Here is a 24,634-nt window from a genome sequence, read left to right as displayed (position 1 = left end):
ATTAATCTATAAGTCCATCCAAAGAAGAGAAGTCAGGTAGGAAAACTGCAACACCTAATTTAAACAAGAAGAAATGGAAATAATCCTAGACATAATTCATGGCTCCATAGCACAGTCCGCGAATCATCAGTTGTAAGTCATTGAGGAAGATTTATGCGAATGCAAACCGACATATATGCTATCTCTTCGCTGATATTCTACTGTATATACCTTACGTAAAAGAAACAATTTTGATATCAGTTGGCCATTAATCAATAAACATGTACAAAGCAGCAAAGCGCTAAGAAAACACTCGGATCAGCTGACCGGCATCAAATTTCACTTGACTGTCATGGTTACGCTTCCAACCAAAACATGCCGCATTCTGCTACAGCGTTAGAAGATCGTCATTTATTGATTTCTAAAAGCTTTCTTCATTCACGACCAGTTTCAACGTTATAGTGTTCACAAGGACTTCTCAAAAGAACTATCTCCTTACCTTAACATTTTAGAGTAGCCTATGTTTGTACTAAATTCTACAGAGACCAAATTTGACAGACTGTGTTGACATACTGCAAAAACAGAATCTAATATAGCGGTAGACTACTCACATGACAGGAACTACTGCTGTATTTCGACAAAGCCGATTCAGGATAAGAAGACATTGTCTAATTTTGGTTTCATTTTAAAATAATATCCTAAATCAGTTATAATGCAGAGGGGAGGGGATAATTAAAAACCATGCCTGAGGAACCGCACACGATTGACAGCTGGGAGCTTATCCGACTAGTGGCGACTGAAGGTGGGAAAAGATGCAACTAATAAAGCGGGACGGATAAACTTTTTATTACATTTTGTATTATTATAGAAAATGAGAAGGATTATATGAACAAACAAAAACTGGTAGCAAATATAAAATTTATAACGTACCTACTCTTTCGACACCGTAATTGGAATAGGAACATGAATTACCTTATCGTAGTATACCGTATGTTTTATAACATTTCTCAACTAAGACGTGCACACAATTATGTAACTTGTGCAAAAGAATGGAAACGTTCGCTACCTACATATTTTTCTCTTACTTACTTTTTTTTAAAATTTACGGACTAATATGAATAATAGGAAATCGTTTCTTAGAAATAGGATGTGCATCATGATTTATACATAAATACAGGATTAGAGGAAGAAATAGCAAATGTATTAATACAGATGTTAACGACTGTCAATAAACATTCGTTTACACTCGAATTTCATGGCAAACTAACGTAGTATGATTCACATTTGTTATCTCCTTGCATCTTGAGGAAGGAATGTTGTACGAGTGGCATGGCAGAGAGCATGAAACGCACTTCATGTAAACCAAGAAGGCAGTGACATGAGTCATGTAATATCGAGAGAATGACGAGGTCTTGATAGTTCCATTTCCTCAAAATGAGCAGAGTAGATTTAAAAATAGTGTTGTTAGGTAGTGAATATGTTGGAAAAACAAGTTTACTCGAGAGATACGTTTATGATAGATTTAGAGGATGTGTTCCTTACCAAAATGTGAGTAGTATAACCTATAATATCTGGGTTATGTTCGTCCACAGATGCTGATATTTTCTCTTTCTATGTAGTGAGAATGGTATTATCTGTTTCAATCATGCTGTTTGTGAAGAAGAATTGGTATGGCTATTAATTTCGTGAACGTTATTTGGTAATTTTGTACTGTTTGCTTTAATGTTTACCTAAAGTCATGCTTGTGTTTCCTTTGTACAACAGACCATTGGAGCTGCTTTCGCAGCTAAACAAGTTGAGTCCAAAGGAAAGGCTTTTGTAATTGGAATATGGGACACCGCAGGAAGCGAAAGGTATATCTTCTGTATAGCCTAAAGTGTATTGTTATGTGATTAGGCCTAATCGAATGTGAATTACTTTGAAAGTGGTAAATAGTGTTCGTATATTTTGTGGGTTATTTTACTCAGTTGGTAAAAATGAAAATAATTCTTACAGGTATGAAGCAATGAGCCGTATTTATTATCGAGGTGCTAAAGCTGCTATTGTTTGTTATGACATCGGTAGCCGACCATCGTGGGATCGAGCAAAATTCTGGATATCTGAATTGAGAGGATATGAAGAGGTATGATTGTTTCAAGTCAGTGTGCTTTTAAATGGATTGCTTCAATTGCTTTCAATAGTCTGTTTATCTCTTAATACAAAGGTGTCTGTGATTTAGGTTTCAACGAAGAACTTATTTATCCAAAGCTAGTACCAAAATAACTTAATCTCTTGTTTTATTGGCTATACGTTATTGTCAGTAGGGAAACATACACTTGCCTTCACATATCTCAGCAGTTCATTGTGCACAGAGAGAGGGCTAGATAGAGAGTGAGGTAGCCTACAGCTATCCATGCAAAAGTTTTGTACAAGCCAGAGTAAGTTAGAATGGGATTACAAGCTAGGCCTATGCTAAATGAAAATGACTGGCTCTTAAGAAATCCTACCTCCTTCACGTATATGTTACTCCATACATTTGCTCGGCCATAAAGTTGCCTGCAGAGTAGCCTAGATGGTGTCATTTAATCTATTATCTTTATACTCTTTTGAGTGATCCTTATTACTATTATTATTTAATCTATTATAGCCATCCATTAGCACTAAGATCCACATACTTTGATTGTGCACAAATGCCAAAGAAATATAGGCCTAATTAATTAGAAAATGAGATTTCTAAATATTATAAAGTTTTATTGAGCTCTTATTAATTTGAGTTTGTTGTAACTACATTACATTGTTGAACATTTTAAAGTGAACGTAGGCCCCTTTAAACAACAAATAAATTAGGACCACGACCGCTTCCTTCCCATTCCTAGGCCGTTCCTGTTTCATCTTCGCCATAAGACCTATCTGTGTCGGTGCGACGTAAAAAAAAAAAAAAAAAAAAAAAAAAGCGAAGTTCAGTAGTTCTAAAGATGCAGGAGAAGAAAAACTTAACATCATTATTTTAAAAACTTGAAATAATAAAACTCAACTTGTGGGGAAGGATAAAAATTAAACAATTGTTACTAAATCTCGTCCTATAATAGTTAGAAGAGAAGATAACGTACATCTTATTTAAATACTGTGGACCAACTCTCTTGTTCATCCTCGTACCGTGCAAGCGTCAGTCGAGTTGACGGTTATTTCCTGTGCCGTGGATTGATGCATTAGTTGCCTGACCCATGTTGCTCTCCCAGTAATGTCATGATCTCTGCTAGTGTGCGATAAGCTTCCATACAGCATGATTGCTTCTTATACTGCAGTAATTGACTGATTTACTGCATTCTGTGGCTTCCCTAAATTAAGTGTTGGACGGCATATTTTCACTCACTGTTGATTTTTAAATGCAATTTACAACATAATTTTGAAGATTCATGAGGCTGAATTGCGAAGATTGAACGGGAATACCATCATACGCTAATAACACTTGTTTACAGACTGAGCGAGAGCATTCTCAACTCTTACTGTAATATGGTAAGTTTTTGTCATTCTTGACATAAATTTGTCTTACGACTGGGTGTCATCTGAAAATTTGCATTACGGAAGTTAGCGTGTAATCCTAGCAACTGTGCAGGCTATGATATAAGGTATGGATGGATGGCCTGATAATGTTACCCCGCAGGCTATGTCTTAATGCTGGCAGTCATTTGAAATTAGCAGCCGTTGATGGATGGCCATGATTGAGAAACATATTTGTGATCATTTGATTTTTGCAAAGGGAAAAGTGGTTAGGTCTGCTTTCTTTTCTATCCATTTTTCAACCTGATTATCCATCATTCAAGTTAATGCGTTTTTCTACGGGCATATGGGAACAGTGTGACAGCGACCTCACTCTTGTTTACCGACATGCAACATGCAGGAAGGATGGCAACCCTTACAGGACTCTCCCTGTATATTTTGTAAGAACTTGATATATCCAACTTGTTTTGCATGGAAGAGGGAACTTGTTCAGTATAGATATTTTGTAGCTATGTATAGTGCTTAGGGGCCTAGGTATTTGCACAGTGCTGCAGAATATTTATATAATAATAATAATAATAATAATAATAATAATAATAATAATAATAATAATAATCATATGGCCTCAGCTACCATGTGCAGTCATTTCAATTTGACGCCCACTAGATGGCAGACCGAGTAAACCGAAACTCTCTTGGGTGTCTATGGCTGAGATTTAATGAATTTTGTTGGGTAAACACCAAATGTGTCACCGAAGATCTTTTACATGCCGACATCATACGGCATGGAGTGTCGAATGGACTTTTTTCCACCCTTCAAAAATCCGACTACCTCTGCCGGGTTTGAGCTATCTTGGGATCCGGAGGCCGACACTCTACCACTGATCCACAGAGGCAGCTAATACCTCTCACGTATCAGACACCAAACTGCACAGCTTTGCTCCAAGGCAGCAGTAGTTCGTATACTGGGCAGTATATTTGACTCTTTCATAGTGAAGTGATACGTTCTGTAGTTCAAGATCATGAGGGTTAAAGCTACATAGAACTGTGAGATTTTTAGTTTTACATGTCTCCTCTATACTATTGCAATTTTTTTGAGAGGAGACATTCTTCATAGATCATCAGTCTTGATTTTGAAAGAGTGCATTGTCTGAAAAAAAATGGATAAGCACTGAAAAGAGAGGGAAATTGCCAAGTACTGCAGGGGAAAAAAAAAGGAGTGATACAAAGAATTGTTGATGATGATGAAGACGACGACGGTAATTGCCCAAATTTTGATATCATCTTTTAACTCTTACATCGTACTCATTGCTAACTTATATAAATCCTGCTCATGGCTTTCTGATAACAGAAGTGCGTTTTTATTAAGTAATTTTTCATAATTTTTTTTCCTGTTTTACTGTAAAGTCATTTTTAGAAATTTTATCCATTATTTTGTCATTTTGAGCAATTCGTTGCATTCAATTCCTGTTTTTAAGTAAGTTTTCTTTGTTCTGTTTTATTATTTAGTCATTTTTATGCATTTAAGTTGGCTAATCAATGTATCTGAATATAGTCCGAGCTCTATAATTGCTTCTGGATTTGAAAGGATCTGCCGTCAGCATATTTCGTAATATAGTCTGACGTAGCCCAGGGTACGCCCAATTACTACTCATCGTATTGTAATTGTATAATAGCAGTCTTCAAACATGGACAAAACCAGCTGAATGCTTACCAGCCGGACACAACTTGGACTGGATCACATGGAGATCACTGAACAGATTAAGAACAGGTGTTGGAAAGTCTAAGGACAACTTATGGGGATATCTGGATGTGTCAGCACTATGTGAATGCGGAGAGGTGCAGACTACCAAGCATCTGTGTCAGTGCTCGTGTTGCCCCGATTCTTGAAGTGAGGAGGATTTGCTCAAGGCACAAGGAAATGCAGTCGCAGTTGCTCGCTTCTGGGCAAAGACTATTTAATACCATTTTGGCATATATGTGTAAAATTCCTTCCGTTACATTGTTACTAAATTGTAATGTAAAACCAAATCAAAAAATTTCTATTGTATGCTTCTGACTCGAGTAAATAAAATAACCCGAGCTTTCAATAAATGGGCTTGTCTTGATAGTGAGAGGTGATGTCACTGTAGTTACTAATTCACATTTCAGTCAGGTTGTGCCCGAGTACTGACATACATATACGTGCTCAGACATCAAATATTTGGTATTCAGTTTGAAAACTGTGAGATAAAATAACGTTTTACAATCTTCATCCAAAGTCTTTGGAAATCCAGATCCCTAGAAATTGACGAGACGTTGCTTCTAATCTGGATGGGCTTGTGTTGGTAGTGAGAGGTCTTGTCAGTGTAGTAGGTACTAATTCACATTTCAGCGAGGTTGTGCAAGAGTACTAACATACATATACGTGCTTATTACTTTCATTTTACACAGTGTGAGTTTTCTTTATTTGTGTGTGATTCACTTCAAGTGTTGGAATGCCATTGAAGGAAAATGTGTGAACTGAAAGAGGCAGCGGGTAAAAGATTTACCATTCAACTACATATGGGTCGCGACAAAGATGTGGTATCCAGAAAATCAGTGGATTGCGGGGATTGCATAATATCATAACGATGACATATATGCTCAGTTATTTTTCTGTTAGAACTACTTCTTTTTTAAAAGGACTAAAATATTCTCTCGGGTGTTTCTGTATTATTATTATTATTATTATTATTACTACTACTACTGTGTTATTAATTGTATTCGCTCCATTACTAGTTAAAGGTAGCCTAATGTGGACATTGCACATATTTACTTTTTAGGTAAGTTATTTTTTTTCATACTTTTATGTCTTTTTCTTGCCTGGCTCCATGGCTAAATGGTTAGCGTGGCTGGCCTTTGGTCACAGGGGTCCCGAGTTCGATTCCCGGCAGGGTCAGGAATTTTAACCTTAATTGGTTAATTTTGCTGGCACAGGGGCTGGGTGTATGTGTTGTCTTCATCATCATTTCATCTTCATCACGACGCGCAGGTCGCCTACGGGCATCAAATTAAAAGAACTGCATCTGGCAAGCCAAACTTGTCCTCGGACACTCCCGGCACTAAAAGCCATACGCCATTTCATTTCATGTCTTTTTCTTGTTCATTTTAAGTCATTTTTTGAGGTTTTTAGGTAATTTTCAGCATGTATTAGGTCGTCAAAATCCGGGCCATTATGACGACGGTGATGATGATCACGTCTGTGAAGATAGGAACTTGTGAAAAGCAAAGTTTATCCTTGTCCAATTTTGAATTTATCTTATGTCCCTCCTTTCAGTTGGTCCCTTTACCAAAACTGACCTGTAGTTGTATTTGACTGGTGGGTAAAAGTATTGAACAGTGTGTGCTGGTTTAAAGTATTCTTGTGAACTATAAATATTTAGTAATCGTACCTGAGGTTTGGATGAGGTGAGTGTGAAAATGGTAAGAGCAGCTTCAGAGGTGGGGAACCAGTGGCTGTATTGGATGACGAGAGTTATATGGAAGGAAAAGACATCAGAAGACTGGAAGAAGGGAAGAATAGTACCTATCTTCAGGAAAGGAAGTATACAGGACTATAAACACTGTAAAAGTGTGATTGCAGGTACCCAAAAGATAAGTTGAAATCCAATATGGCATTGCTCGGACGCCATCAGGGTTTAGTAAACAGGGCCGCCAATGTTGGCGCATTAACCTACGTGGCAGATCAGTGCACCTTAGTGCGTTCTAGTATGTTGGATGGACAAAAGTTGAATTTTACCAGGACACCAAGCAATGGGCGAGAGACTAACAAGACCATTTGTTGCTTGACAAACAAAAGGGGTCTTGGGGGGAGGTGGGAGTAAGCCGTGATGTGGTCTACAGGCCTCTAGTGTTCCCTGCGACAACAGCATAGGTCTGCTCAGACCATTGGTCTGGTTATTATTATTATTATTTATTTTCCACTAATTGTAGTTACAATTTAGGGATGGTGAATGGAGAAAGGGCATAGCCCCATATACACAAAAGTGCCTCCATCACCACTTAAAATTATAATATACAAATATACAATTACATTCTACATGATGTTCTTATATACAGTTAAAATATTTACATAGGCATATTTACGGTTAGGTAAGGTCCGGCGAGTGACGACCATTGGCCTGCAATTTCAAACTGGGCGCTTTTCTTACTTTCACTGAATGTGGCAGCTGTGAGGCCAGACATAATGTGAGGTCTAATGGAAACAATAGCAAACTTATCCAGCCAATAGCAACACACATTTATACAGTCCCATATTTCTTCTATATAAGTATGAATACTTCTAGCAGTAGGTTGGTGGGTCCCCGGCAAGCATGAAGGAAGGATCTCTCTCTATTCTACTGCTTCAGGTATTGCTTTCATTTTTATTTGTTTTGAAATGAAAAATGAAAATCCACAGCCTGTTTCCAGTCATTTGACAGGGGCAGGAATGGAATGAATGAAGCCCCGATCTAGCAGCAAGGATAGGAATTCTGCCGGCTGTCGAAGCCTGTCTTGCTCCTCTGGGGCAATGATTAATGAATGTCAGATGAAATGAAATGATATATTGGCATCAATTTTTGAAAATGAGACAAAGTATCTCATAGTGCATTGGTACTGTCGGTGGCTCCAGGTAGCCTACTCAGTGGCCCCCTTGTTATGCACTAGACATGTGTCTTGGTTGGTGTGCTATTTACCAACTGATGAGCCCAATTTAGTACACTGAGGTGAATCGCTGGCTACCAGGAATGAGTTAGCTGGAAAATTTATAATGTCCAATAACGGACCAACTATATTGGTATTATATAAATTATAAATTTACTCATTCGGGACAAATATTTCAGGTTGCCAATGGGAATCTATATCATCATGTGTGGCATGTTTTAAGCTGTCAGTGGTGAGTTGACGTGGAATGACATAAGTAGAAAAATAAGCTTGAGTGGAGCTTTTAAAAGTAGGAAAGATCATAATATGAAGATAAGTTTGGAATTCAAGAGGACAAATTGGGGGAAATATTCATTTATAGGACGAGGAGTGAGGGATTGGAATAAATTATCAAGGGAAATTTCGAAGTTCATTGAAAATATTCCAGAAAAAGCTAGGTAAACAATTGATATAGAATCTGCCACCTGGGCAACCACCCTAAATGCAGATCATTGAAGATTAATTGATGTGATCGATTGACTGAAGATCTGTCAAGATGGCCCCTTGATGACTGTTGATGTTTGCCCTCCTAATGAAGTTGGTAAGAAATGCGGCCAGTATCCAGTATTCGGGAGATAGTAGGTTCGAACCCCACTGTCGGCAGCCCTGAAAATGGTTTTCCGTGGTTTCCCATTTTCACACCAGGCAAATGCTGGGGCTGTACCTTAATTAAGGCCACGGCCTCTTCCTTCCAACTCCTAGCCCTTCCCTGTCCCATCGTCACCATAAGACCTATCTGTGTCGGTGCGACGTAAAGCAACTAGCAAAAAAAAAAAAAAAAGAAGTTGGTAAGCAGAAAAGAGTTCGTCAGGGGCTGAGAAGAGATGGATGTAGAAGAACGGGGATTGATGAGGAGACAGCCTGTCTATTTGAAGATGTGGAGATTGTCCTTGTCCTTTTGTGTTTCTGTGTTTGTCTTCGTCTCCTATTTCTGTTGTTCCCTCATCACACACTGACCTGCTATTGTGTTCATCTTATAGTGTGTTCCTTTCATATTCCTCTCTCTCTCTCTCTCTCTCTCTCTCTCTCTCTCTCTGACTGATTTTAGTTATTTCTATATCAACCTGAATGAGAAAAGAAAAGAAGCATGACTAATCTAGACCAACAGTTCTCAACCTGGGGGAGGCATTGTGAGCAATGAAAAACACACATGAATTTGCTATAAACAGTAAAAAGTTGTGAAAATGGGAAGAATTTACTGTACTACAAAAGCTTTTCTTCGTCGCTGCTAAATCGTACACATAGAAAAATGTTTTTACTAATATTATTGTACTTTATAATAACGTTGGGACTAGAAATTTGTACTTATGAATTGTGTAATACCGAGCTCGATAGTTGCAGTCGCTTAAGTGCGGCCAGTATTCGGGAGATAGTGGGTTCAAATCCCACTGCTGGCAGTCCTGAGGATGGCTTTCCGTGGTTTCCCATTTTCACACCAGGTAAATGCTGGGTCTGTACTTGAGTTAAGGCTACGGCCACTTCCAGCCCTTTCCTATCACATTGTAGTCGTAAGACCTATCAGTGTTGGTGCAACGTAAAGCCAATTGTGAGTTGTGTAATGAAATGTTTAAAAAATTATAAAAGTACAAAAACCGTGAATTATAGTAAAAATTATTCCATTTCTTTTATTTTTTACACGAACTTTTCCTGCGTGTCTAAGAAATGTAATAAAATGACAAAAAGATGGAAATAAAGTAATAAATCAACTGATAAATATGAATGATATGAATGATAAATATGAATTTACAGGGAATAATTTTAACATTTTAAAAAAAATTGTATTGTGTAGTTTCCTTCGACATATCTATGTGACATGTTATAATCCTCATGTTAGGTCCGTATTGAAATGTACGTAAATACAAAGTATGTTACAAGTGTTTATTTATATATCCACCTATTTTTCTCTTCTCTTTCAGCTATTGAATAGGTGGATATATAAATAAACACTTGTAACATACTTTGTATATCTATGTGAATCTTGCGTTTTCTACACTGGCTTACCTCAAATCAAAATACCGAGCACGGCTAGATTTTGAAAGTGATCTGAGGTGTGTACTATCACAGTAGGAACCAAACATTAACTCTGTTCTTACAAAATGAAATCAAATGATATAGTTTGAAATGCTGACTACACTAAGTGCAGAATCCTCCATAATATGTTTACTGTCATTTGTATTATTATTATTTGCGTTATTCATGATTTTCTGTGTAAAGTGATTACATTATAATTATTACTTAAAAAATAATATTACATATTTAAGTAACTAAATAACTGCTTCACTAGTCGGTTTTTGGCATTTTATGGCAAGATTATTTATCAAACAAAAGTGGACATGTTTCGGCTCTTGGAACCATCATCAGCACACACATACTTAAATAAGATTTATAGCACGCACATAAACACATTTTAAAGAAATGAATGTATTATGAATCGGTAATCTTTTTAGATTATGATATTGTCTACTGATAAGTTGGTTGATCTCTATATATTTTTTTCTCAAGTTATATAGTCAATACGGACAAATATGAACATGATTGCTTGTTATAATAAATTGAATAACCTGTAGTGTCAGAAAGTTGTGTAAATTAAATTGGATGAAATTGTGCCATCTGAGAGAGAGATTTTATATATCATACTGGTTTTACTTTCTGTATTAACCCTCTGTGAGTTAACAAACTCATTTTTCTCTTCTCTTCTCTTTCACCAGACATGTAAAATATATTTAGTTGGGACAAAATTGGACACCATTCAGGAGAACAATGCATCACGGCAGATTGACCTCCAACATGTTCAGCGATATTCAGATGGAATTCAAGCGAGGTACATTGAAACATCAAGTAAAACAGGAGAAAATGTTGGTATGTATTCAATTTGTAGAATGTGTTTAATAGTGGAATTCTTTCTTATGTTGGTTATAGACCTGGAGGCTGATTAGACCATGGCTTTGAGTGATGTGTTCTAGTCTTCATTAATGCTGGTGAAGAAGCATTTCTGTCTCATACAGTAGAGACATTACTTTCATTGATCTGTCTGTCTCATCTTTGGCTTTGACACTATGAAAATGACTGAGGTATAGCATTGTTGCAGGGTTTTCTGTATGAAATCTGACTACTTGTATGTGACTGGCCTGCCGGCATCCCACACACCCGCTGCCCACAGTCGGCCTGTACCGTCTTCAAGCTGTAAATCTGCATATACAATATAAGGAATGAAACTAAACTCAACTCTCACCTCCTAGCGAATGCTGGAAATTCAGTCATTCCACAGCTATACAGGCATTGTATTGGGTACACACATTTCGATTCACCAATTACTGTACAGAAGTTGCTCGCAATAACGCACAAGTGCTGTGAGATCAGCTGGTTTTAAATTATAAACTTATGTGCCTTTGTTAGGTTTGAGTTTTAATAATTTGTTTATGTATATACAGAAGTCACTGAAACCCCAACATCCTGTGCTAATTTTGGTAGTGTTTTGTGGAGAAACTGTTTGTCTAACCTTTGTCCCGTTTCTCTACGGGGATGGGTATGAGGTGAGATAAATCTGTCGTGGCTGGTTTTCATGATTGGATGCCCTTCCTTATGTCAACCTCATCAGAGGAGTTAAATTTAAGGAAATGAAATGACACGATACATGATAGTAGGAAGGGAGAGGGTGAAACCCAGTGCCGACGCATAACCTACTCCTGTAGAATAGCACCAAGGGGTCTGCTCAAAGCTTAATGTCCCCATCTGAAGGATGAATCACCATTAGCAGCGTTATATGCCCTCACTCCATATGAGCACTGTAGAGAGGTTTGGAATGTAATCCAGGATTTTGGCATGTAATCCCCTACCCTGCTGGCTAACATTCTGTTGATAAATTTTTTTCGACCAATGGGACTCAAACCGGCTGACCACTGTGTCAGACCGTTCACTATCAGGCTGGCAGGATAGCAATTTCTAATCACTAGATTGCATGCCAAAATTCTGGATTAAATTCCAAACTTCTCCGCAGTGCTCATATGGAGTGAGGGTATATGATGCTGTTGATGGTGATTTGTCCGTTGGATGAGGACATAAAGTTTTGAGCAGACCCGAGGAGGGGGCTTAAATTCAGATGATGGACCCTTGGTGCTATTCGACAGCAATAGATACCTTATCGTTGATCTCAGTTCAATGCGGAAACATTAATGAAGTTCATATCTTTAAGCTATAGGCAATGTACCAACACTGGGTTTCACCCTCACTCTACATCATCATCATCATCCTACATACAGATGTGCAGGTCCTGTATGGGCATCACATAGAAAGCCCTACACCTGGCAAGCCAAACATGTCCCCAGAATCTCCTGACACTAAAAGTCATACGATAAATAAATAATTATGTCTTTCTGTAGGGCTGCCACATTCAGTAAAAATAATGATACCACAAGATTGGAAAGTGTGATGGAGTGAGCGGGATGCGAGAGCTGTATCCCCGATGAAAATGTATTAAAGTTTTGTCCACTGTTGAACGTAGAATGTACTGCTGTCACAGGTGATACTAGAGGTCTGTGGGCTGCTTTGTGGCTCTAACCTGGGGACTAAGCCCAGTGACCTTGTCACCAGTGAGACCTAACCAATCCAGGTCATTGGTTTTGTGACTATCCAGGCGTAATCAATCCAGACCACTGGTTTTCCTTTAGCTGCACCTAACCAATACAGACCAAGAATCTTGTAACTGGCCTGACTTAAGGTCTTAAGTTGACAGCCTTGTGTAACGTGCTGCAACATTGTGTGAGCCTTGCTATGTTTGATTCCTAACCTCTCTTTTGCACTCTTTATCCGAGTAACAATGTGGTATTTGAGCTGCCCGCTCCACCAGTGACCACTTGGTATGCTTGGAGAGTTCTATCTAGGATGCATTTATCTGAAAACAGCATTTGGTGGCTGTTTCCTTTTATTTAGGAAAGGCCTATGACACCACATGATGATATGGCATCCTTTCAGTCCAGCATCAGTGGAAATTCCAATGTTACTTGCCGGTTTATATTGCAAGTATTTTGTCCCTCCATCTATTCCATGTCCGAGTAGTATCATGTTCAGGAAAATGGAGTTTCACAGGGATTGGTTTTTAGTGTTACTCTGTTCGCGATTGCCAAAAACGGTACTGTTGCTGCTCCTGGCTCACCAGTAATACCTTGTGTAGACTATGTCGCTCTGCATTATAGCTCACAAAGTATGGCAGTCGCATAGCGACAATTACAGCAAGCTATTAGGAGAATAGAACAGTGGACCATAGAACGTCGCTTGTGGTTTTCAACTGCAAAGACCTCTGTAGTTCACTTCTGCCACAAGCGCACTCTTCACCATCCTGAGCTTTATTTGGGGGTGAGGGGCGTATCGCTCTTCGTGTAGTTGACTCGTACAGATTTCTTGGGCTCCTTTTTGATGGTAAATCAAGTTAAAAGTGAAATGCACTAAGAAAAAGAATATTTTGAAGTTTCTTAACAGCACTACGTGGGGGCACAGTGCTCCTACGATTTTATAGGGCACATTTTATCCAGGTTAGACTATGGCAGTGCAGCATATGGATCAGTGAGGCAAAGCATCCTCTTGAAACGGAATATCATCCACCACAGTGGAGTTAAATTGGCAACGGGAACATTCCGTAGAAGCTCCATTGCTAGCCTACTTGGTGAATTTGATGCACTGCCTCTACACATGAAGTGCCAACAAACGCTATTGTCCCTACGCTGCAAATTTATGACAGATATTACTTCACCTAAGCTATCCCTGTGTATTTCAAAACTTAAACCGCTGGCTGTACGCTGCTTATCCACGAGCAGTGCAACCGGTTGGTATTTGTTTGGGTAGTAGTTGCAGATTGTTTGATGTACCTTCAATTTCTTGTCTTGTCAGTTGACCAAGGTAAATAATCCTGAATCTTCACACTGGCCCAAAAATGAACACGGACCCCTTCAATTTATCAGAGGCTCTTCCTATCTGTTGTTGGCCGGTATCCAGATTCAGTAGTTGTCTACATGGATGGTTCGAGGGCAGAAGCGAAAGTAGGCTGTGAGTTCATTTTTGAGAAACTAAGCCTAATATAACGTGCAGGCAAAAAGCCTGTGACAAGGAAAAAAATCACTGATGAAATTTAAAACTTTAGAAACAGCAGCATTCTCAATATCTTCTCAATCTAGGTTAACACAATTTTTAGTTTCAATTATTTTAAATTAACACCTGTTTCACTGAATTTTGTCGCAGTGAGTTGTTTTTTGCTCCACATATTGGTGTAAATATTGTATATTTGTGCTAATTTTGTTTCTGTCTAGGCTCTCTTTTGCTTGTTTTTTCATTTGCTCCTTCATTATGTTTTTTGGCATTTTAAAACTTATATTATGTTAATTATTTCAACCCCCCTCATTTTTCACTGAAGATGGCTCAAGAGCCAAAACATGTTTGAATTTGTTTACTCCGTCTAATGATGGAATATATGATGTATTGAATTAGGAGGATACTCTCATTTTTCACCTTTGTAAAGTGACAGTTGGTTTGGTAATGAGTAGAAACTCTCAAACTGTTCATCTAAGAATTGGAGATGAGGAAATGGATATTGTAGACAACTTCCAGTTTTTAGGTAGTGTTCTGTCATCAGACAATACCATACATCAAGAGATTAGTAACAGAATACAGAAAGCTTCCAGATTCTATCACGCTGTACGTCAAATACTTTGGGATGAAACATTTCCGTTAGTTTGCAAGATAAGCTTGTACAAAATATATATAGTATCTATATTGACGTATGGCCTGGAAGCAGCAACACTTACTGGACCAACAAAGAGTCATCTTCAGGCAACAGAAATGAAGTTCCTCTGTTCTTGTCTACAAAAAACAAAAATGGATAAAATAAGGAATGTGGATATCCCACAACAGCTTGGATTGGAAAGAAGTTTGCTGGAGACTCTAGAAGTGAAGAGATTGCAATGGTATGGTCACGTGAAAAGAATGTCCCCTCACAGGACTCCTCGAACATACTTTGACCACAATGTTCCTGGGAAGAGACCAAGAGGAAGACCTCGTGATGTTTGGGAAAAGCAGATAATGAAGGACCTCGAAATTAGAGATGCGAACTGGTGTCGCATATATGAGCAGCATCTGTGGATGGATAGAACAAACTGGAGGAGGCTCATACACAACCACACCCGGCTTGCTGGAGCGAAGAAATTATGATGATGATGATGATCGTGTTTCTTCAGAAAAATCCTGGACTGGTGAATATATCTTCACCATTTCTCTTTCCTTAGTTAGAAACAGACAGGCTAGGATGTATTCCATGTTATCTAGAATTATACAGTACAGTATTAACACGTGCAGTTTGAAGGACTGTCAGTGGCAATATCCCAGAAGTTCCTAAAGTAAAACTGCAAGTATATAGTAATGTGTTTCATATCAAAGTGACTCTCTTGGTCTTCCTTTCTGCTCTTTCCAACAACTTTTCCTTCAAAAATGTTGCTGAGGAAGTCACTGGGTCTGAAGATATGCCCCACAGGTTTTGCCTTCTGGGTTTCAATCTCTTGGATCAGATCTTTTTTCCCCCAGCAATTTCCTTGATAATCTGGCTGTTACTTCTCTCCATCCAGCTTGTTTGGATCGCTTCTCTCCTCATCCACGTCTCTGCTTCTTCCATGTCCATGTTCAAGTGCACTTCACGCCAATCTCTTCACAAAATACCTTCATTGTTTTGATATTTAGGTACTTACTGGTTAGTAGTTGTTTTTTTTTTTTTTTTGTCTGGAAGGCTTTCTTTAGCCATCAACATTTATTTTTTTCACCTCATGGGTACTGTTGTTGGTGATGATGTTTCCAATAAATTACAAAAAATACAAACTACTTATTTCTGCTGTACATTTACAGACTTTGGGAACATACCCTCTGAAAGGAAAGTTGAAAAGTTGAGAAAAAATGCAAAGGATATAAAGTATCAAAATTAGGACCCAAGATTGGCTGATCATTTCCCAAGCAGGGAAAATTTGTCTTCATATTATTATTATTATTATTATTATTATTATTAACTTTATTGGCCACATTGGACCACTTGAGTCTTCCATGTATACTTTTTCTTTGAAGGTTGTACTGTTTGATTCTTCTTATCTGCCCAGTACTTCTTCATTCGTTCTGATTGCAGTGTTCTTAATTCGTCTGAAATCTCTACAGGCCTTCTGTGCATCATTTCAGTTGAAAATTTGTGATTCTTAAGAAGGGTGGTAATTTTATTCTTGTTCTCTGCATCTGTAATTTTGAGTCCAACTGTTTGGAGATCCTCTTCAATTTCTTTTATCCAATACCCTCCTGTCTTCCTTTCCCAGATTTCTCATCACTAGTTGTCATAAAATCCTGTTTTCTGCTAACCGTAAGATGTGAAAGAAATAAGAGATTCTTTTTCATCGTGCTGGTAACTGGTTCAATCTCTTGATAGACAGTTACATCCAAGTGACTCCAAGTGCTCTGAACTGGTTGTCAAATTTGTACATTTCCATCTGATATTATCATTTTCAATTTGGAACAAGGTTTTGCAAGCATAAGTGGCTTCGGGCAAAGTTACAGTTTTGTAGTGTTGGATCTTAGTGTCTATTGACAAGCATTTTTTGTTATAAGTTGACCAGAATAGAAATTGTGCTTTTTTTCATTTTGTTGGTTCTATTTATCCATGTTGCTTTCTCACTTAAGTTGTATTTAAATTGTAGGACTATGTTAATTTTTTCATCATATATGATGACTTCGTTTATGGCAAGGGGTTTCATTGGCATGATCTCAGTTTTCTCAAAGGATATTTGTAATCCTATTTTTAATGCAATTTTCCGAAGACTGGTGATCCGCAGAGAAGCTAAAAAAAGTGTAGTTCTGAGTGGGTTTGGCTTTTCAGCTTGCTTCATCTACTTGCATGGTTATTTACTGTTTAAAATGACAATCTATGGTTCTCTATTTCCTGTATTTAAATTGCATTGTTAATTTTCAGTTTCCTCCCACGCTGTACATTATGATTGAACCTTGGAATCTGCATAACAGTGTATTTAATCAGTTGCTCGTAACAAATTGTAAGCAATAAAGAGACCATTTGGAAGTGCCTTGCATTTACTTTTTTTAGTTGATTGCTTCCAAATGCTATATCTTTTTGCTGTCGGTTGTTTGAGGGAGTTTGCCAATCTCCATCTATTTTGTTGGGATGGAATAAGCTGCACCTTTTGGCCGATGCAGTGAATATTTTTTTCCACTCAAAATTAATCTGCTACGAAAATAAACTGAAAGGCAGTATTTTGACATCACCTGTCCCTGTCTATAATGTTGTAAGATATTCCAAACCATGAGTTTTTATCAATTCATTTAAAAGCTGGCTCTGTTTGCAGACCAACTTTGCTGTAAGGGAATGATAATGTAACAGATATGAAAGTAGCAAGATTGATTGCTGGTATGAACGGATGGAAACTATGATGGGAGGACACAACATCTAAGTTAGGAATTAACTTTATGGATGAAGCTGGCTTCGTTGGTGGTGGTGTGAGGATAATAATAGAGGATAGACTGCCCAGGAGAATGATGGTCTTTGCTTGGGAGGGTAAGCAAAACAGAGGAAGACAAGGGTGGCAATGGTTGGATTCATTTTTTAATAATTCAAAGGTATGAGTTATGTGGCTACAAACAAATTTACAAATAGAGAATTGAAAAAGTCTTGCAAATTGAATACTGAAAGACAAAACAGTATATTACTTGTTTATTATCAATTGGAGGGAAGTATACTGCAATGCTTCATCTAACTGGAATCATCTGTGTTCTCCTGTGGGTGGGGGGTGGTAGAATAACACCCACAGTATCCCTTGCCTATTATAAGAGGCGACTACAAGGGGCCCCAGGGGTTCTGAACTTTGAAGTTGGGGTTGGCAACCATGGGCCCCTTAGCTGAGTCCCAGCATTACTTCCACTTTTTTGTGCCAGGACCACGAACCTACTATGCTGGCGTAGCAGGGGGAGAGGTGATACTCCCACGTGGCGCGTCCCAGGTGGCGGATAGGGGGGTCCTACCCGGCTTGCCGGCGGACTTGAAGGAAATAAAATACCTCTCATGGACCAAACACACTACCCCTTGTGGGTGGGGGACGCAGATGAATACACCCACGGTATCCCCTGCCTGTCGTAAGGGGCGACCCAGGGGATGATTGTCTTGGAGCCATGAAACTATTTGTGATTCGTACCACTACGCGGAGAACATCATGGGTCGCTTTTACTTGCGCGTAGTTCCACTATATTAGGTACCAAATAGGTTTGTGATTAGTAGCACACAGGAGGACCGTGCAGTCGGCTTTTGCAGTACCTGTGATTAGTACCACCATATGAGCAGGACCGTGGGATGATAGCTACCATGGTTCTGCCTTGCCTATGATTAGTACCCACTATATGAGGAACACCACGGGATAGTGGAAGGTCCCTGTGGTTAGTACTCTTATGTGATGAACACTATAGGTTTGCGATGCCTGTAAATGGCGCCGCAAAGTGAGAAAAACATAGGTCTGTATTATATGTCGAATTTCATAACCTGTGAGTAGTACAATAATGTGTGGAATACTGCAAGTTTCTGCTACTTTTGATTAGTACTGCAATATGGACAAATACCATGGTTCTACTTTCCTAGCGATCAGTACCGTTATGAGGGGCCGATAACTTGGATTTTGGACCCCCTTTAGACTGCAAGCATCATCGATTCATTGTTATGCTATAGCAGCAGTCCCTTGGTCAGTAATCCCATTCTTTTATGTCAGTTTCTGTGAATGTAAAGCATGCGGGTCGCTTCCACTGATTGTTTTAAATTCATGTCCATTCATTCTTCGTTCTCACGCTTTGAATTCTGGTCAGTGGAGAATTTTAGACTTTTAATTTGTCATTCCATTTCGTACCATTAAGGGCCGATGATATCGATGTTAGGCCCCTTTAAACAACACTCATCATCATCACTTGTGCCAGGCTCCTCACTTTCATCTAACCTATCCGACCTCCCTTGGTCGACTCGTGTTCTTTTCCAACCCCGACAGTATTGGAACATTCGATGCCTAGGGAGGCTTTCATTTTCACGGCCTTCGTGGCCCTTGCCTTTCTTTGGGCAATACCTTCATTTTTCAATGTGTCGGATCCCTCAGTTTTCTCCTTCTTCTCTCTGATTAGTGTTATATAGAGGATGGTTGCCTAGTTGTACTTCCTCTTAAAACAATAATTATCACCACCACCACCGACAGAGTGACATAACCATTCACTTCTCACCAGTTTGGTCATAGCTTGAATTTGATGACGAATATTAATGGTACAAATGAACGCAATTTCATCTTTCTGTCTTTAATCATATCAAAGTCCAAAAACAACTGTGATGTCAGAATACAGGGTTTGAACAACACCATTAGAAACAGAGGTGCTTAAGCATAATAAATAGCCTAACGTAAACACTTATTAATCAACATAGACTGTATTTACTATTCTTTTGCATCCTCTTCTTTTTCACATGTTTTGTCTCGAGAGCTTTTATAAAACTGTTGGTAGATTGGAGGCACATATTTGAGGAAACTAATGTAGTCCTTAAACTTTTTTTTTTTTTGTTAATTGCACCAATTCTGTTTTTGGAATTGAACGGACACAGAAGATTGTCTTCCAGCAGTTTCCTTCTGAAGATTATCGTGTCAGATATTTTCATCTAACCTATCGGACCTCCCTTGGTCGACTCTTGTTCTGTTCCAATGCCAACGGTATTGGAGCATTCGAGGCCTAGGGAGTCCTTCTATTTTCATGGCCTTCGTGGCCCTCACCTTTCTTTGGGCGATTTGAATGGATTTTCAGCAACAAGTTGATTATCACACTCGCTTGTCCGCCTGTCGCCCGGCGGCCCCGGGTTTGATTCCTGGCTGGGTCAGGGTTTTTAAATTGTAATGGTTAATATCCCTGGCCTGGGGACTGGGTGTTTGTGATGTCCTTAATCTTCCTTTCCTCACACACAACATTCCACACTACCGCCATTCCAATTACGTGCAGGTTCATACAGTATGGTGTCAGAAGGGGCAAAGGATCCACAACAAAAAACTTTTTTTTTTTAAATCACACTCGCTTTGGTCGACTATAGTGTTGTAACTGGCGATGAGCACACTTTACATTCTCTAGAAGGGAGAGCAGGCATGGGGGTTAGCCAGTTTCTCATCAGCACAGCACTTAAAAAAAAATCCACTAAATTTATTAAACTGATATTAAGAGTTATTTGAAAATTCACTAGTGTTAGAGTTTTCAACTCGACACAGTTTTTACTTATTGATAATCTTAACCATGTGGTTGAACATATTGCACACCAAGCTCCTGTCTCCAGTGCAGCGTTGTTACAGACCAGTTCACCTCACACCTGATTGTATGCAGCGTAATTGAGACAATCTAGATTTCACCACAGTACTTGCTGTCACACAGGACTTACGACCTCTCGTAACTCACTTGCTATTTTCATAAGACTTTCTGAGCCTTGTCAGGTTCATTCTTTATATAGGTCTGTAGACGATTGTCTTAGTTTCCACATCCAATGCCTGCTCCATTGTTAATCAGCTTCCAGCTTCTTCTAGGGGCCTCTTTATCATAAAACTTAACGATTTGCTAATGCTATTGTTTTCCTTACTGCTGGCCCTTCTGCATTGTCACTGCTCTGCCAGTATTGTCATCATCCACCGGCCCTTCACACTCTTGGCCTTCATTATCACAACATCGATACAGATGGACAAATACTGACGCAGGGAATTGTCACAGGAAAGTGTTAACATCCTGAAATAACAGACTAATGACTACCAATATTACTCATAATCATCACATCATCCAGGATAAGAGGAAGTAAAAGGGCAATTCGACATATTTAGTGAGGTTATTGAAAAATATGAAGTGAAAATCAGCGTGGAAAAGAGTAAGAGTGTTGACCAAAAGAGAAGGGAATTATAATAATGTTCTTTGCTTTACGTTTCACTAACTACTTTTTTATTTTATTTTTTACGGTTTTGGGAGAAGCCGAGGTGCAGGAATTTAGTCCCGCAGGAGTTCTTTTACACACCAGTAAATCTACCAATACGGTGCTGATGTATTTGAGCGCCTTCAAATACCACCAGGCTGAGCCAGGATCGAACCTGTCAAGTTAGGGTCAGAAGGGCAGCACCTCAACCGTCTGAGCCACTAAGCCTGGCCAGGGAATTATAAAAATAAAGGGACAAAACCTTGAAATTGTGGTGAGCTTCAAGTACTTGGGAAGCGAACTGATGCAGGCTGCAAGGCTGCACACGATCAGTAAAAGGATTCAACAGGGAAATGCATTCTACCAGAGAGTGAGAAACCTGGTGCGGAAGAAGGAAGTGTAAAGATGGGATGTATAAAATTTACTACTGCCCAATACTGATGTACGAAGTGGAGACCTGGACACTGCCAAAAAGACAGGAGAATAAAATCCAGGCCGGTGAAGTGAAATGTTTATGAAGTATGATAGGAAAGACAAGAAAGGATATTGTAAAAACTGAGGACATTAGGAACAAAATCAGAGTGGAAAAGCGTTTTGACTAAATGGAAAGGGATAAACTTAGATGGTTCAGACATGTTAAGAGGATGGAAGAGGGAAGGATGCCGAAGCAGATTATGGAAACCCAGGTAGAATGAGGGAAGGCAAGAGGGAGACCCAGACTAAGGTGATTGAAAATTATTAAAAATAGTATTAGAAGAAATGTGGATTGGAAGACAGTTTAAGGAGGACCAATGGAGGTCGGATAGAGGAAGTGGGAAGGTGCCATAAACGTCCCAGTCCGGCAGGAGCTGGACAAGGGAAATGGATGATGATATTACTATCTACTTTAAAAGAGTACTTTTTACATACCAAACGCCAGTGGTTGAGTGCCAACACATGAACTCAAGAGAGAAGTAGGTAGGCTCAATATTTTTGTGCGAATAACCCCGAATTGTCACCTACAATATCCTTGCACTGATAAACTTCAAGATCCATTTCCTGTTGACTTACAACTGTAATCTGGCCAAGTTTCTTATAAAGAAATTATAAAAGTTATACAATAAATTGTATTGAATAGATGGATTTGACATTCATAATTTATTTTTAAGAATTCTTATCAGATTATCACATCCTTACCACATGATGCAGTTACGACACGTCTCACTCTGTTGTTCCCCTATTTCCTCATCACAGGGCCGATGACCTTAGATGTTAGGCCCCTTAAAAACAACAAGTATCATCATCATCATCTTTCCTCGTCACAAGGTGGGAATGTAAAATGAATACATAAAGATGAAATTAATCACTGGGCACATACCCCACATAAACTTAATTACCAAAGTAAAGAAAACTTACCTTTAGATAACAAGAAGTTCCCGTGGATACTTAGGATAAAACTGGTACAGTATTAACCGGTAATCCTGTACAACTAATTGAAAGAAAGACCAACCAGGCATTGAGTTTCAAAGATTTAATTTTAAGCTATTTTAAAAGTGGTTTAACAGCGTAGAATGAACAATACTATTAAATTGTGCTCAGTGAGCTGCAACATGATAAAATTAATAAATGAAACTTAGATAACAAGAAAAAGAAAAAATTAACGATCAACTCAAAATTCAAAAGATGGCCATCATTTAAATAAAATTAAAAGAAAACAATCTGGTATTTTAAGTAGGCCTACGGCAGGAATTAAGTTACCGATCTACAATCTCAATCTATTTCCACAAAATTCGCAGTTATTTTTCAAAGTTTCTGAATACACTTGAACAGTTTCAAATTTATTGCCGTGAGCTTATACAAGCGTCAAAGTTTTAACCTCCTGAGGCCCAGACCATTTTTCTTTTGGTCAAATCTCATAAAAGTGTTTACTTCCCTAACAGTGCCTTGGTGGGTGATAGTGAAGTGAGAAGCATACCACACCAAGGTCAATGAATTTCCAAAAATTGGTAACACAAACTTTTGCTCAATTTATATTTATTTAATTTTTTAAATATAAATAAATGATCCATATTTGAACAGTGTCCTTTTAAAAGGACACCAGGCCTCAGGAGGTTAAAAGGTTTCAATTATGAACCCAAAACAAGCCAATAAAAGCACAACAGAAAGTCTGACGAAAATAAACAAAGATTACCCAAAAAGGGTAATTGAAACATTAATAAAGAAACCAAGTACACCCGAAAAATAGCGCAGAATATCAAATTCATGCTCCAAAGGAAAAATCCAACGCTCGTACACGTGTGATTGGAGTCCACTTGCATGACCACCATGGCCCCAGCGGACACGAGTTTTCCGAGAGGTCACACTTACTTTATTTCCTTTTTTATCTTCTTTTCAATTATATGCATGGTGAAATATTGCTACTGAAATGGCAGGGAATAAAATGTACAGTATTAGTGGTCCACAGAGGAAATTTTCAGATTTTTGCTTGGCACTCAACTTGTTAATTTTATACCGTAACCACTTCAATTTCTGAAATGATATATATCATGGCCCTATGGTTTTGGTTCCTGATGAAACTATAAACCTTATGGTTGTGATCATAATACTTGCAATTGCATAAAACTACAAACTTCCATCATTATTCTTTGGCGTGTAATCCTTTCATATTTTTGCCTTCTCTGTATCTGTATTTTTTTCAGCTTCTCTGCTTTTATTTTATTATTATTCATCAGAGAAGCTTGTAACTTTATGCCACTATTGATATTGTCATCATAGTATTTGGACCTCCATTTGTACGTGAAAGAGAACAAGGACATAACCTTTTTATTTCTTAAATCTTATATGCTTTGGCCTAATTCCAACCCGTACATGGAGTTACTATGCTACTCTGCTATTAAACTCCCTCATCAAATTATATTAAGGTTGGTTTTTTTTTTTTTTTTTTTAATTATTCTGCCATTTTGGCTTGTATTTATGTATAATGTTCCATATCCTTTACTTTTACAGCAGAACTATTCCAGATGATAGCGGATGATTATATGGAATGTCCTGAGAATGCAAAACAGGTGGAAGAAACAATCTCCTTGAATGCAAAAGAGAAACGATCTAGTTGTTGTGTTGGTGCTTTATGAAAATAAGAACAATGTATTACTATTAAAGAGATTGTGAAGCAGATCTTCTTATGGCTGTGAGTGTCGAGTGTGTTTCTTACATTAGGGAGTCTGATGTATCTGGAAGTGCAGTTCAGTTTGTGTGCTGGATGCATGCGTACAGCCACTGCTGTTCTGTCATCGTAAGAAATCACTCACGTGGTTTCCACAGTGCTCTGTGTGATAGCTGGTGGCAAGACTGACTGTCGGCAGTGGCTGCATGCATGTTGATGATGTTACCTGATTTTCAGCTCGAATGAAGATTTCTTTGCATTATGAAAAATATATCCCTTTGTTGAGTTAACAAAGATAAAAGTGCTGATTTTGTTGTCGTATGCAGATCAATATGATCTCATTTCTAATATTGA

At 38.4% G+C, this 24,634-nt stretch overlaps 1 protein-coding gene across 1 annotated transcript; it reads left to right on the top strand.

Moving 5' to 3' along the window:
- The first annotated feature begins 1,326 nt into the window (after window positions 1-1,326).
- On the top strand, window positions 1,327-24,289 carry LOC136884236 (ras-related protein Rab-24). The gene is made up of 5 exons (XM_067156297.2): window positions 1,327-1,527; window positions 1,744-1,832; window positions 1,975-2,101; window positions 10,871-11,021; window positions 24,124-24,289. The coding sequence occupies exons 1-5, from the start codon at window positions 1,414-1,416 to the stop codon at window positions 24,246-24,248; spliced, it is 606 nt and encodes a 201-aa protein (XP_067012398.1). The 5' UTR covers window positions 1,327-1,413; the 3' UTR covers window positions 24,249-24,289.
- Window positions 24,290-24,634: the final 345 nt, after the last annotated feature.

This window comes from Anabrus simplex, chromosome 12 (genome assembly GCF_040414725.1).
Source record: "Anabrus simplex isolate iqAnaSimp1 chromosome 12, ASM4041472v1, whole genome shotgun sequence".
In the NCBI taxonomy this organism is placed as follows: Eukaryota; Metazoa; Arthropoda; class Insecta; order Orthoptera; family Tettigoniidae; genus Anabrus; species Anabrus simplex.
This window is presented reverse-complemented; position numbering and strand designations above follow the sequence as displayed.